The sequence below is a fragment of the Larus michahellis genome, chromosome 3 (assembly GCF_964199755.1).
Source record: "Larus michahellis chromosome 3, bLarMic1.1, whole genome shotgun sequence".
Taxonomy (NCBI): domain Eukaryota; kingdom Metazoa; phylum Chordata; class Aves; order Charadriiformes; family Laridae; genus Larus; species Larus michahellis.
Genome location: NC_133898.1, coordinates 28766084 through 28781095, shown reverse-complemented (window position 1 = coordinate 28781095; position 15012 = coordinate 28766084). Strand labels below are relative to the sequence as shown.

The 15012-nt window shown below is 38.1% G+C and overlaps 1 protein-coding gene across 4 annotated transcripts in view; it reads left to right on the top strand.

The window, feature by feature from the left end:
- The window catches only part of KCNK2 (potassium two pore domain channel subfamily K member 2), a 108557-nt gene that overhangs the window by 78718 nt on the left and 14827 nt on the right, over positions 1-15012 (top strand). For all 4 annotated transcript variants that reach the window (XM_074579446.1, XM_074579448.1, XM_074579447.1 and 1 more), the window contains 3 exons: positions 684-844; positions 4227-4413; positions 12573-12712. In XM_074579446.1, coding sequence (XP_074435547.1) covers positions 684-844; positions 4227-4413; positions 12573-12712 — 488 coding nt within the window. The remainder of the gene's footprint in view (positions 1-683; positions 845-4226; positions 4414-12572; positions 12713-15012) is intronic.

Below are 15012 nucleotides of genomic sequence, written 5' to 3'. Positions count from 1 at the left end.
AAGTGGACCAGCAGCAATCGAGCTGTCCCAGGCATATCGGAGGGCTCTTTTTCACAAGCCAGTGAAGACAAAATGATTTCCTCTTTCCAATGGACAGAGCTGTGAACTGTAAACTGTTTTCTCTAAGCTTTGTTTGCAACACTGAAAGAATCAAAGCATTTAATAACAAAGTTTCTAAGCAATCCCATTTATTATAGAAATCCCTGTTTTGCTCTTTCAAGTGGGTTTTTTTTTCAGGTTCCTTCAATTTGAAACGCAGCACATCTGAAAGAAAATTGTATCTTGTTTACAAGTACTACAGCCTGCCAATTACGAATCCAGGAATAGACATTTGCACGTAGCAGAGGCTAAGGCATATCTTAACCGATTGGTATTAACTACACGTAGTAGATGAGAAAAGCTGTCATTTATTTAAATAATAATAATAAAAAAATCTCCAGTGGGGGAGCTTTTCTTCTCCACAGTATATGTACAATATATATAGAAAAAAAAAATTGGTGAATTGTGCAGCAGATTAATTTTAGCTCAAAGAGGATTTTATGACCTACACTTTCATTTGATTCTTCACAATGTTTGCTGTGTCATACGGTTAACCTAGTAGGACCTGTTTGCAAACTGTCCTTTTAAAATGTGTAATGTAATATATGTAACTTCTTAAACATCTGAAGTTGTTTGTAATTTAGGCTTTGGAAACATCTCCCCACGCACACAAGGTGGAAAGATATTCTGTATCATCTATGCCTTATTGGGAATTCCTCTGTTTGGTTTTCTGTTGGCTGGTGTTGGAGATCAACTAGGGACGATCTTCGGAAAAGGAATTGCCAAAGTAGAAGATACCTTTGTTGTGAGTATATTGACTGCCTCGTTTTTTCTTTGCGCTGCTTGGTGTTCTGAAATTAACAAGTGAAGTGAAAAGTCAGAAAAACAGGGTGTAGCTAGTAATTGTAACCAGACGTCTAGCACAAGGCGGGGAAGAACTTTGCAAAGTCTGAACATGTTACTGAGCATTGTTAATTGAGAATTGGATGAAGCCCAACATTTTCTACAATAATTATGTTTGGGAAGAGGAACAAGATCCAAAATATTTTATTTTTTGCTTTGCCCTTATAGTCCTAAGCTTGCTGTAATGCTTACCTTTAAAGGTTGTCATATAGATTGTGTTAGGAAATCACTGACTCGGAGAGATGGAAGCGTGGAGCTGCAGGGGGGACGTGGAAATTTTTGCTGCTGCTTTGAGTTGATTCACAGAAGACCTTTGGTGTCTGAGCCTAAAATCGCAAGTCTGAAAATGTCTGTTCAGATGCCATTATACCAGAGGAAATGCTTACAGCCTGTAGGCATCTACGTTTCCAGATTTGTCTGTAGGTGGCTAAAGGTTTGGGCATTTACAGAAGCAGGACAGCCTAAAGGGTACAGAGCCTCTTGGTGCTTCCCTGACATTGGACTCCTCTTTGTGGTCTCCTCGCCAGGCTGTAGGATGTTCTACCGTTTAAGGTATTTTTAGCCTCTTCTGCTGAACTCCATCACACAGAGGACCTAGAGGTTCATGCCCTTCATTTTCTTTGGCTACTGCTTTTTAATTATTCATGCAAAGTGGCACAGCTTCAGTAGAGGAAGAGACCTGTCAAACAGACCAGAAGCTTGTGCAGATATGGATAAAGTTCAGCTATATAGACAGTCCTTAGCAACCAAATGCTTTGAATTCTGGCAGAGGAACTTCATTTACTTACCTTGGTCTCTGTTTCACACGCAGAAAAGTTTATTAAGGTTGTACTTTACAATGCAGTTATTAAAAATGTATTTACTGAGATTTTTGGAGCATAGAATAAGTGGCATAATAAAACTTAATAAAACTAATTATTTAGGTCTTTTACTAACCTTTAATAAATTGTTGAAGATTTAGCTATTACCTAATGTTCAAAACACATCTAAAATACTATTTGTCTTTTGATACGTAGAATGTCATATCCGGTGAATACTTAGTAGGCAGCCTGACTTTGTAGCTGTTTGCGTTCTCACTGCAAGTGTTAGAAGGATTGTTTTTTCTGCAAAAAGTCCTAATCTTTTCTATATAGGAAGGGTCTGCCATGGCTTTATTTTTGAAGCTAAGCAAACTGGGGCTTTACGGAGGAAAGCGAACTGGGGCTTTATTTTTGAAGCAAAGCAAACTGGGGCTTTACTGAGTAGTCTTATGCAATAGGTAAATAGAAGCTTGAAAGGTTTTTTAAGAAAAGGCAGGTATTTTTGACTTTGAAACATCAGTTCAAGTCCAGACAAGTTACTGGTGAATAACATCCATTTCTATTGAGATTTACCTAAAAAAGGCAAGAACATTCTATAAGAACATTTTATTTTTATCCTTTCTGGCTCGTTTATCACTGGATTTTATTTTTTGCTTAAAAGTACAAAAGATTTGAATCCAATTTGTGTGTGTCTCAGCTTGTTGCTCATAGGGATAATGGTTTTCCTTTTTTTGTAACAGATGTAGCCCTACAACAAGAATGCCCCAACATAAAAAGCAGCGTCTTGCCCCTTTTTGTCAATCTCCAAATGAAGACACTGATGTACATGTTGCAGCCTGGAACACTCCCCTGTTCTGTTTGCTAGTTCTCCAAACAAAGAACTGGGAGACGCTGATGGGTCGGAGCAGGGAATTTCATGTTGCTATAACCGAAACTACTGCTGTGATTTGGGTTACAAAAGCTGGACCTTGGTCATGCTGACTGTAAAACATAGTCTCCATTGCCACTAAACTTAAATAGAAGAAAACACATACCGTGAACAGTCTGATTTCATTTTTTATCTCCTTTTGTGAAAGTTATCAGTTTTGTACAATCCCTTGCTTACTTTAAGTTGAACCAACATGCTTTGGATGGATGTAAATCTGTACTGAAAGGAAAATTGTCAAACTGGCAGGGCATGTCAAATGGGACTTTGCAGTGGTCTGTTCTAGCTTTGGTACTGTTAAATTTAGTTAATAGTTTACACAATGGATAAAGGAATTTGTTCATTAAATCTATAGATTATCTCAAGTTAGGGAGAACTAAATGTTGGAAGGCAGAATTAGAATTCAAAATGATCCTGAAAATTTTGAGAAGCAGTCTGAATATGTAGAATTCAATTCAAGAGGGACAAATTCAAAGTACTCTTTGAAGGAATAATAAAATATGCAATTACATGCCAGGAAACAGCTGTCTAGGTACAGTTTTGTAGAAATTTTCTGAGGACTCCAGGGGCTCATAAGGTAACATGGGTTAATGTCATACTCCTGTGAAAAAGCATACATCTTAGTTAGAAGTATAAGTAGGAGTGTAAATAAATGAATAAATGGATAAGGCCTAAGAAAGGATCCTTTCATTCTGTTTTGTGATTATTTTTTTTTTTTTTATATCTAGTTTTGAGTATAACACCTAATGAAACATGGATTAGTTGGTTGGAACCAAGGGATAGCAAAGAGACTGGATGGGTGAAGAAAGACTGAAAGAAATTAGTTTATTTGGTCTGAAGAATATATGACTGAATGAAAACCTCTGTAAAACTTTGCCGGAAAGAGCAAAGTAGGAATTTCATTGTTTCCCTTGTATAAGACCATGAATACTAGACTTAAACTGAAGGAGATGAGATGCAAGTTAAGCATTATGAAAACTTCCTGATGACAAGAACAGTTAAGCATGATCATATATTGCCTGTCCAGTCATGTATCTGCAGTGGCTTAGTTGGGTTGGTTTTGTCTTGGGGCAGGTTTGGGAGAGGTGATCTCTCCCTTCCAGCTCTATTTTCTGTGGTTTTGTTTAGCCAGTTACTTTATTAGGGAGAACTGTGTGGTTAAAATTCACCTTTTAAATTCAATTATTTGTGGATGCACAGAAGTAGAGACATCGCAGGTGCAAACACTACTTGAAGCTCACTCAAATATCTAGTCCCCACTCAAAACTTTAGCATGATGAGCTGTTAATATGAATGCTACACACACCACTCACCCAGATCACAAACTGGCCATGATGAAGGGTCCAGCCCTGCTCTGCATTTCCTGCTAGCAAATGTTTCCTAGGGTAGTCGTGTTTGCTTTAAAAACCCTTTCAAATTAAAACCCTGCTTTGATTTTCCTGTTTGAGAATTATAATGCACTTGAGCAACATAGTGCTCACTGTGGGTGCTAGGTGCTTATATACAGTGGTACAGTTTTGTTAATGATGGCTTTCTTCTCTTTCCCCTTCCCTTTCCAGAAATGGAATGTGAGTCAGACAAAGATTCGCATAATTTCAACAATAATATTCATCCTGTTTGGCTGCGTGCTGTTTGTTGCTCTTCCTGCAGTTATATTCAAGCACATAGAAGGCTGGAGCACACTAGATGCAATTTACTTTGTGGTTATCACTTTAACTACCATTGGATTTGGTGACTATGTTGCAGGTAAGATTTTCTCATAACTCTTTATCTTATAGTATTTTGCACAATGATACGTGTTCTGCATTTTTTTTATTATTTTGGGACAGACACATCTCTGTTGTGGTGCCTCTCTCCTAGTTTTACTCTTTATGGTACTTGTGTCAGTGCACGTGAGGGGACCTGCCCTCATCTTGGATCACGTGGCAGGCTGGTGGGACAGTGAAACGCATGGTACCTGCCTCTGCATACTACATTTTTTCTTCTCCTGTGCTGTTAAAAGATGCTTTACTTAATTTTTAGGTAGATTTTTTTTTTGTTGTTCTTACAGATTGAGTGAAGTGCAAGAATTAGTACAGTATTTTAGTCTGCTGAATTTTTTTTTTTTCCTTTCACCTGGAGTCTCTTAAAATGTCTCACCCTGTGAAGTTATATGACATAGTTTTTGTGTGCATCTCTTACTTTCAAAGTGTTGTTCCAGACCTCTGTTTCTGCCATTGAGATGTCTCTATTGCTGTTGGATCCTTCTTCTGGGTTTTTTCTTTTGTTTGCTATGTATGCATTTGTCCATGTGTATCTTGTAATGTTAGGAGAAGGTTTAGCACAACCCGTAGATAACCTGCGTTGGAATGGTTGCAAATGACTTTGACAAACTCAGCTAAAAAAAGCTTGGGCCGGTTCTCTGCATCGGCTTCTTTCTTGAGAAGGTGTTAGACCACTTCTCAGAATAGGATTGAGTAAGTATATGTTGTCTGTGAGGAAGCGTGTTGGTCCGAGTCAATGGTGTGTTGTGGTGAGGATTAGAAATTCAGAGCATTGTGCTCTGAGTCCAAGACTTGCTTTCTTCAGCCTGATCTCATGCTTCTCCTGATGCAGCACCATCACCTCTCTCTCTTTCGTGAGATGCAGCTCTCCCACTCCTGAACTCTGTGCAAGGCAGAGGTAGCTGAGAAAGGTAGCCGAGAAGGACAGCGGTGCTGGGCTGCTGTCAGTGAGGTGCCCTGCTGGAGGGAAGTGTTTCTAGCAGACATCCACGTCGTGTGGGATCCTCCCGTGTCCCACCTGTAGTCAAGGCTGTTGCACCAGCCCAGGTGCATCAGGGTGAGAGTCTCAGGTTGGGTAGCTCCTCCTAGTGACTTGCAGGCCTACCTGCAGTTTGCCTTGATGGCAGGAATGTGACCGGTTTTGTCACTGGCAAAAGTTTTTCAGGCTGGTGATGTCCCACAGAGACCTCTGAAGTGTCTGAGCTGTTTGGCATATTCATAAATGAGCTGGGTGAAATAGGGGGAAATTTAATCAGTGTTGAAGATACTAAGTTATGCAAGCAGTTTGAAAAACAAAGGCCATATGAGAAGTTGCCCAAGATTCTTATAAATTATGGAACTGGAACGCAAAATGGCAAACGAAACTTATTTGGACTTTTACATAGTTTTTTGTGATGTTTCCCAATTTCTTTTGAATGTGTCTCACTGATTTCTCCCTTTCCCCTTTTCCTTTCCCAGATTGTTTTTCTTATTTCCATTTTGTCTTTAGGAATTTGTGATTCTGGTCAGATTCTAACTAGCACCAAATAAAAAATTTATGCTGTTTCCAAGCCAAGAGTCTGGGTATTTTAGACTTCAGTTCCTGAGGGGTACGTGTATGTCAGGGAATGAAAATAATAGTGTATAAAGGCTTGGTTATATTTACTGTAAAGCATTATGTGAAATGGCCCACTTGGTTCAAACTAGAACACTGAGTACATTCATCATTGCTGTCATTATAAATTTCCACGGATTTTTCTATTTGTAGACCACTTGATATCATAATTTGTTCCTACCTCATGCCTGGTTTTTTAATTTTACCAGGAAATGCTTTCTCTTTCTACAGAATGTCCTTGAATTACATTGTTCTATAGCTTACGGCTTTTTATGGTTCACTTCATATATATTTTTTATTTTAAAGTTCCACCGTAAATGCACGATGTCAAAAATGTCATGAATGTTTTCCATTTTCTTTTGGAGTAACACGCACGAGACTTGTATTTGTACTGTAATAAGTTATTAACAAGACTTCAGTGTGGGGGAAATGGATTTGTACTTGCAGAGATGATGCTCAAGAGAACAGAGTGAGATGACTATCTCCATCATAACTGGGAGGCTAACATTGCCACTGGACTGTATTTTGTCAGAGATGAAGTTGACAATATTATCATCTTTGCGTGGACTAACATACTCAGTTTATGGCAAATAACCTGAAGGGTTTTTTCAAAAAGGTCCATTTGTTTTCTTGTCGTTCCCATACAAAATTGTCTAGTTAAATAAGAATTCTGAAAAATAGGTGAAGTGTTCATTGACTCTGCTTTACATGATGGAAGTCTGCAGTTGTCAGTGTGCATAAATACCAAGCTATTTGAAGAAAACTCACATTGCAAGTTCTTAATAGAGCTGATAAAATTTGTCTCAAGGGCCAGGATTCCATATTAATTTTGAGGAAGTATGCAGAATCTTTTGCATACTAACAAATTAGTGAGTGGGTTTTGATTTTTTTATTTGCTTGTTTTTCTTTTAGGTAAGTCATAACTACCACGCAGACACTAAAGGCCATTGATATTTTTTGTGGTAGACTTCATCTAGAACATTCTTTCCTTGAAGTTTAGGAAAGCTGAGCACCATAAACAGAGGCGAAACAAGCATGTAGAGTTAAGGCAGTAGTGCTGTATAAGGCTGTAGGGGAGGCTGTCAGAATATGGGTATTGCATCTGAAATTGTGGCTCTAGAGCATGGTGGTGTTGATTCTGGTTTGTCATGGTGAGACATGCAGCAGGCAGAATGAAGCTTTAGTCCACTTAGCGCCTAGATGGCAAAGCATTTAGAAAAAAACTCATACTGGCATTAATTTATTCCTTTTTCTGATTTTTTTTTTTTTCCTGGCCAAAAAGGCATGTTTTTAAATAATACTTGGAGTGAAAATTACCTTCTTCTACTCAGAATTATAGTCAAATCTAAAGCAGAGTGGTGGGCAGTGGTATTCCAATTTGCAATTATAGTGAATTAGAGTGAACTCTTTTAGTAATAAAAATAAAATTGGCAGTTCTTGTAGCATATTAACGGTCCATGGTATATTTCATGCTTATGTGCCAGGTTTGGCTCAAAGTTCCCCCCAAAATCCCTAAATATTTGCAAACTTCCAAATATTCTGGTAATTTTTTTTCTGGTGAACTGTCATCCCAGAGGAAAAAACGTAAGCTTCCAAGCCCTACCTGCAAATGTCATGGCCGTGATAATATGTGTATTGGGGTTAAAAGAAACATTTCTTACAATATCTGTGACTTCTCACTAATATGGAACTCACTGCTCTCTGGCACCACTACAAGTAAGAGTTGAAGAGAAGCCCTGAAGAACTTTTAGGAGGTAAAGGAGAGAGTGTTTCTGAATAGCTGTACCAAAAGGGAGCCAAAAGAACCTGGGATTCAGGAACGTAAAGGTGTTAAAAGGCTGTAGTGCAGGTTGTCATATTAGAAATTCTTGTACAGTTATCCATAATTTTTCTACAAGTGTCTTCCCATTTGTACTGGAGACCAAGGACTCTGTTCCTAGAAACTAGAATGCCAAAATGTCCCCTTTTGTACTCAGAATCTAGGTTGCTATTTGGAGCCTATGGAAATTTCAGCTGCAGTTTCCACCAGCAAGAGACGCCTTAAGGCAATGTGTAATTTTTTAGTATAATGAAAGATATTATTGGGTACTAAAATTAGCACTGAGGTATGCGTATATATAGATATATATGTATAACATGACAATATATTGTTCGTATGTGCAGATTAATCATTCAACTGCAGTGCAGATTGGAAGGTATAGTCAAGTATTTCTAAGGGTGTTAATCTAACACATTTCAAATCTAAATTAGATGAGATGTCCAAAACCTGACTGAATTAAGTAGAGGTCAGAAATATAAATAGCACATCAGTAGTCTGTTTCACAGTGGGGCATAATGATGATATAAGGTTATACTGCAATCAGTCCAATTCAGCAGATCACAGAATTTTGCAAGTCTCACTTTAAGAATGTACTCTAACTCTTTTTTTTTGTTGTTGGTGGTGTTTTTTTCCCTTGTTTGAGCTCTGATTTTTAGCTTGTTGCTTCTTTACTGTTTTGGTCTGTAATTGAATTTGGTGTATTGCCACTGTAATACAGATATCTGGGTCTGCACTGTATTGCTCGGCCTGAGACCCAGTTTGTAGACTACTGAAGTATTTTAGTCTCATTTAATGTCACCGAACTGGAACGCTTCACCTGGTGGTCATAGCAGCCCAGTTGTTCTGCTCTCGCTACGTGATATTACTTAGCCGGCAGAAAGACCTCTACATAAAGAAATCGCTGTCATGCTGAGCAAGAGGCGTGTGTCGAGCATCCCGTAAGAGCTGTGCGCTCTCCCGCAGGCTTTGTGTCTTTTTTTGGCATTTGGAAGTGCTCTTTGCCACCTCAGGGCTTCACGTCCATAATAGGGGCTGTCTGGTGTGAACCATGCAGCTTGCTTTAAGCTGAAGTCAGCGTGCCGTGTCTTGCTCAATTTCTGTATAGGACAGCGTGTGAGGGCTGTTGTATAGCTGTGCTTTGTATTCTGAAGTAGCTCTCCATTTTCCACTGAGTGGCATCAAGTAACTCGTATGGCCTACTTACATTCTTTCTCGCAGACAGTGCAATGTTACCTTGTCCCAAGCACGCTGCTTTTCCACGTCTCCACGTAAGCTACCTTTCTCCTTCCCTTTTTGCAGTCCTCGGAGGTAATTCCTTTCAAGCTGCAGGGCTGAACCTCCATATTTCTTTGAAGGGGGACAAATGACGTTTCAGGATTATGCCACTTGGCCAGGTTTGTCACAACAGCGATGGTGGACAGCTACTCATTCTGCAATTAAAACTGTGTTGGGATTTAATCACGTTTCTATACCCAGAATAATTTGTACTGCTGATAAAAAATAATAAAGGCATTTCCTTTTTTGAAGGGCCAACTTTTGAATAACACAGAAATTGTGCCGGTAAGGAATTAAGATACTCAATGCCAATAGCACTTTCTGTTCTCTGCTTCTCCCTTTGAAGCAAAAATGCAAAGAAAACCAGACAACCTTACAGAAAGAATTGCATGGTTCTTTTTTTCCCGTCAGTTAGCTGTAGAAAGAATGGGGAAAAGAGTGGCAACAACAAATAAAAGTAGTTACTTAAAATGTACTTGTACATTAATACATTAAAAATACCTGTATTTGGAAACCTGAGAACCAGAATCTGTCCTAATGCACCCCTGAAATCTTCTCTAGTCCCACCCTTCACTAAAACACAGAGATTTTCACCTCAGTAAGAAATATATGTTTGGGCCATAAAACAACCTATGCCTTCCTTCCAAAGTGTTGAAAATCCCAAATAATTTAAAAGTTGTTTGGCAGATGTGAGAATGGTGGCAGCAGCAATACAATAGCCTGTGATGAAGACGGGTGGAAAAACTCTTTGATTTCTCATAGATTTCAATGGACTTTGGATCAAATCTTAACCACAAAACATCTCAGTGGTAAGCTGTGGCTGCTCTTGGTAAAAGATTATGGCAGCGAGACTTTTAGTCAAAGAGTAAACACACTCCAGTTGGAAAATATATGTCTTCTTTATTATGGTTGTAACCTATTTCAGATAGAGGTCAAACAAAGTTGGAAAAAAGTTTTTCCCCTTGGCCCACAAAATTGGTTTTGCCAAACGAACAACAAAATTGAGCTTCTGCCTTCTCAGCATTTTGCTTCCTGAAGGGTATATAAAATAATCTGCTTTGCAAAAGAAAGATGATAGCATTATTAAGTCAAAATTATGCTATGAAAAATCCATGCAAATGTATCACGTTGATATGCTTTTAACAATGTTACCAGTAAAATCATTAGATGAATTATCTCATATTCTTCAGTATAAATACATTTACCTATACATACTCATATCCAAATACATTCATACCCATTTATGTGAACTGTAAATCAGTAGTTAATGAATTCCATTTACTTTAAATTCAGTATAGTTGACTTTTGATCGTGTTTTCCGACCAGTGAAATCCTATTTAATGACATTCCCAGGTAACTGCATTATAGCACTCCGTGACGTTTCAGCATCACAGGAGACAGTAGTTATCTCAGGACAAACATCCTGAGGTATGTCATTCTCTCTCTCCCTGGTGTTCCATTAAATTGAGACATCACCCGAGGAGTTCTTGAAATTCAGAAACTCAACAGCCAATGAAGATTTCAGCTGTTCAGCCTATTTCTAGAGGGTTGTTGACTGTCCATTTCTAACTTTAGGAAAGCTGAACTCCTTTGGGCATGGATAGATGGAGCCATCTCCTGGCCAGACAGTAAAGAAAGCTCTTGATTGAATATGAATGTGTCCTAACTCCTGCCCTCATAATTAACCTTGCTGTAAACAAATTAGGTATAAACTGTGAAGGAAATGCTCCGTGTAGACTTGCAGAGTTAGGTTCCAGTTTCAGTTTATAAACTGAACACATCAAAAATTAGAAGCCAGCTTGGTGGATGCTTTATATGATACTTTCTTGTGCACTCTATGAACAGCTGGAGAAGAAGGTGAAGCACCGAGCATGGTTCATTACTAGCTCCTGATAGAGCAAAGGCATGATAGTAATCAACCATTTTTTTGAATGACAACAAATTTTGGGTGAATCATCCTTACCTGTTCTACTGGATCGCCATGAGCTGGATGACTTTAACAGATCACCTCATTTCTGATATTTGGTTTGTCTTGGTGTCTGACAAACTGAACCCTTTGGTGACTGGCAATCTTCTGTTCCAGACAGAGCCCTGACTTCTACCTTACTTGTGAATGTGCAGGAGTCAAAGTATATCCATTTTTGCAATGTGAATTCATCTCTTGCGTAGTTGAGTAAACAACTCCAGCTCAATGGATCTTATTGATGAAAAGGCTTATTGACATGAGAATTACAAATTTCTGTCTATGAGGGCTTTCATACAAAGATAACTATCAGTAAAATTCTGTGTTATTTGCATGTAATCTCTGTGATGATTAGATAATAACAGCCAGAAAAAAACATTACTCTCATGAAGAGTTAGTCTTGTTACTTAACAAGGTGCTTGATATTTTGGGGGCAGTTTTCCTTTGACTGTTCCAGTAGAGGATGCAGATACATAAAACAATATATTATGTACCCATACAGACTACTTTAATGTGCCTGAAAAGGTTTTACTGTAGAGTTTCTTCAGTTGTGGGCAGATGTGCACATCAGACTTCTACTTGCAGCAACCCAAACTAAGAACCTGATTTTATTTGTCGTAATACAGCTGAATTGCAAGTGTAAGGTTTCTGTTTTATTGTACTGCAAGATGTGAAATGTGAGTAGTTTTGTGTTGTCAAGAGCTCTGGATGAACATAACTTTTTGTGTGGAAATAAGACATCTGTTCTCTATAGCTGTATTGTACCTGAAAGCTCCATTGAAGACATCTCTGAAATTTATCCTCTTTTACTTTAACACTGGAAGGAAGGAAGTGACTGGTGCTTATGTCAGTGGGATTCAAAAAAGCTGCCTTCAGCTGACATTTATTTTATCCACCTTGTTTTGAGTATGATCAGTTCAGCTCAAATCCCTGCACCCTGGTTTCCTCTTCTGCAAAATGGAGTTGATAATGTTTGCCTACCCAACAGGGACACTTGGTAATGCAGGTGCTGTTCTTCTTTACTGGGGCTAAAGGATTCATGTAAGTATTAAGATGGGTTTCAAAGTCATTACAAAATCATATTTCTCAGGATATGAACACATTACGTATTCCAGAACAATACTTAAAATTTGGCACAGCATTGTTATTTGGAGCAGGTGGGAAGTCCTTTCGTTCAAGCTCTCCTCTATGACCTCTACCTTAAATAATGATATATCAGAAGTTGAATCAATTTGTATGTGTTCATTTTTGAATGATTAGCAATCATTTCTAAAATTTGCATGTTCCGAATTGTGTTTTCAAGAGTGGATGAATTTAGATCATCGTTTCTTCAAATTCAACAAAATGTTTTGCTATGAGTTTTTGCATGGGTAAGAAATGGAAGAAGTTGTAAGAAATATCACTGTTTTTTAAGGAAAATAATTAATTTTAAAACAGTTTTGTACCTATAACTATGAAGTCTGCTTTAATTTTAACTGTGTTGTTTTTCAGGGGGATCAGATATTGAGTACCTAGATTTTTATAAGCCAGTGGTGTGGTTTTGGATCCTTGTTGGGCTTGCTTACTTTGCAGCTGTCCTCAGCATGATTGGAGACTGGCTAAGAGTCATATCAAAAAAGACAAAGGAAGAGGTAAGAACATTTTGAAAGGGGAAGAAATACTGCTTTTTTAGAACTTGGATTAGAAGTCAGATGAGCTTATAGCTGCTTTTGCTCTTAGGGCGTAGGTCAAAGCTGTTTATGTATGAAGTATATGCTGCAGCTCAAACTATAGCAAACTTTGCAGCAGTCTAGTCAAACGTACAGTGATTTTTACATGGCTGCATATAAAATTAGATTAAATGTATTATTAAATTAAGTGTATATGCACAATTGCACCTGATTTACAGGAGAAAATTCTCTAAAAGCATTATTCTAGACAATAGAATGTAGTCCTTAATTTTTGAGGCAAAAATCATTCTGCTTTGGTTGTTTCTATATGGGATGCAGGTATGTATAAAAACAAAAAAAACCAAAAAACCAAAACTGAAAAAAAAAAATCAAAACCAACCAAACAAAAAAAAAAACCCCAAGCCAAATGACCACATCTCTAAATAGTTATATTCAAGATAACTTTGATCATTTTATAGTGGTAAGAGAATAAATGTTTCATATCATGCAAGGTATTGGAATGAATTATTTAAATATGCCTGGGTGTATTTTACCATAATATTTTCAGCAGCGTGCCTAGTTATTTGTAGTCAGGTGCATTGTTTTCAGTTCAAATACATTTTCACTTGTAAATGTGTATTTATCATTCCAATGATGCTATGATATTTTACTGTAAATTTTGTCATTTAAGAAAATGTCCTGGTTTTGAAAATGTTGTAGGATAAATAAAATTTGCTTTGATTGCAGCTAGCACAGTTCAGGATTTATTAGAAGTTTGAGAAATAAATTAATGTTGTTTTAAGCAGCATATTATTTCCCTCTAATTTAACTTCAGTTCCTCTGCACGCATCAGTTCGTTTGTATGACTCAAATATAAAACCTCTAATTTCTTTTTTTGATGGAATGAATATGTTGGTTATTGTGCAGTGGCCTGCTACTTACATTGTTTTAAATTGTTTTCCTAGCTGTGGGGCACGGCATCAATGCCTAGATGTAATCCTGGCAATCCTTGGGTTCCCAAAGACCTTGCTATGAAGGGTAGCTTACCCCTCTATACCTTCACTCAGTCCAGACCCTCAGGGTCCCTGCCGCTTTCTGACCGGAGGGCAGCAGTGACGGTGACAGCAGGCAGGGGGACGTGAGCTGGGCGCTTGGGCAGGATTAAGCCCACTTTGTGAGGCATGTGGGGGGGGCAGCCCTTGCTCGTTGCCCTGGCCATGCTCATAGCTCTTTATAGGTAGAGACAGCACTTTTACCAGGCATTTCGCAAACACTTAGCTCCGAAGCAGAGGACAATATTTATTTGACCAATTTCATTTAAAGAGTATCATCTTTTGCCTCTGTGCTGTAAATTTGAAATGGTATTTATAACTTTCCTTACACAACGAGCTTTACTAGTGTCCTTCACAGATATGGAGCAGCACGTATCACACAAGCATTCCTATTTGCAAGTTCAAGAGTTTGCAGGATCATAATTTTGTTTTCTGGAAAAGCACTGAGGGCGTCTTTCACACCGAACTCCATGATTTACAGTGGCTGCAGGGAAACCAATAGATTACTTCAAATGCCATTAACCTGCACCGTTTTTCTTCATTATTTTGAACTTCAGAACTAGGTCAGTCTAGCCCATTTTTCCCTCTGCGCTAGGAATAAGTAAGAGCTGGGCAAGCACATGTGGTGTTTCCCCTGTGCGCTCTTCTGGTGTCTAACTGCTCTCAACTTGGGGCATTTCCTAAACTGCATTTAGTTTCCCTGGGCTACTTGTTTCTGGATTCTTTCAAAAATGTGGTACAACTGAGGCGCTATGACTTGGGACTATGCAAAAATACCTTGTTCATGCATGGTTTGCTGCATTTCCTCAGACATTGGTGACACAGTCTAGTTCTTCACACTACTTCCTAGAATTAATCTGGTCTTTAATCTCACTTTTCTCATTCTTGTCTCTTTTATCCAGACAGTAAGATGCTATTGTGACTATATAATTTTACATAGCACACTCAGGGGTTAATCTTGTTTAGAGTGTCTCATTATCCATATTATTACAATGATGATAATATATTAAGAATGTTTGAGTTTTGTAATATCGTGGTTTTATTTTATACTGAAGCTATTTCAATGCAGATTAAGTTTGGAAAAGATATAAAGAAGCATGAATTGAAAAAACTTATGGATTCCTTTACCACATTAAACATATTCCTATTTTTATCAAGTAAAACTCCATTTCCCAAGTTACGGAGCAGAGTGCTATGCCAGACTTTCTTTTCTCAGGCACCAAGAATGTA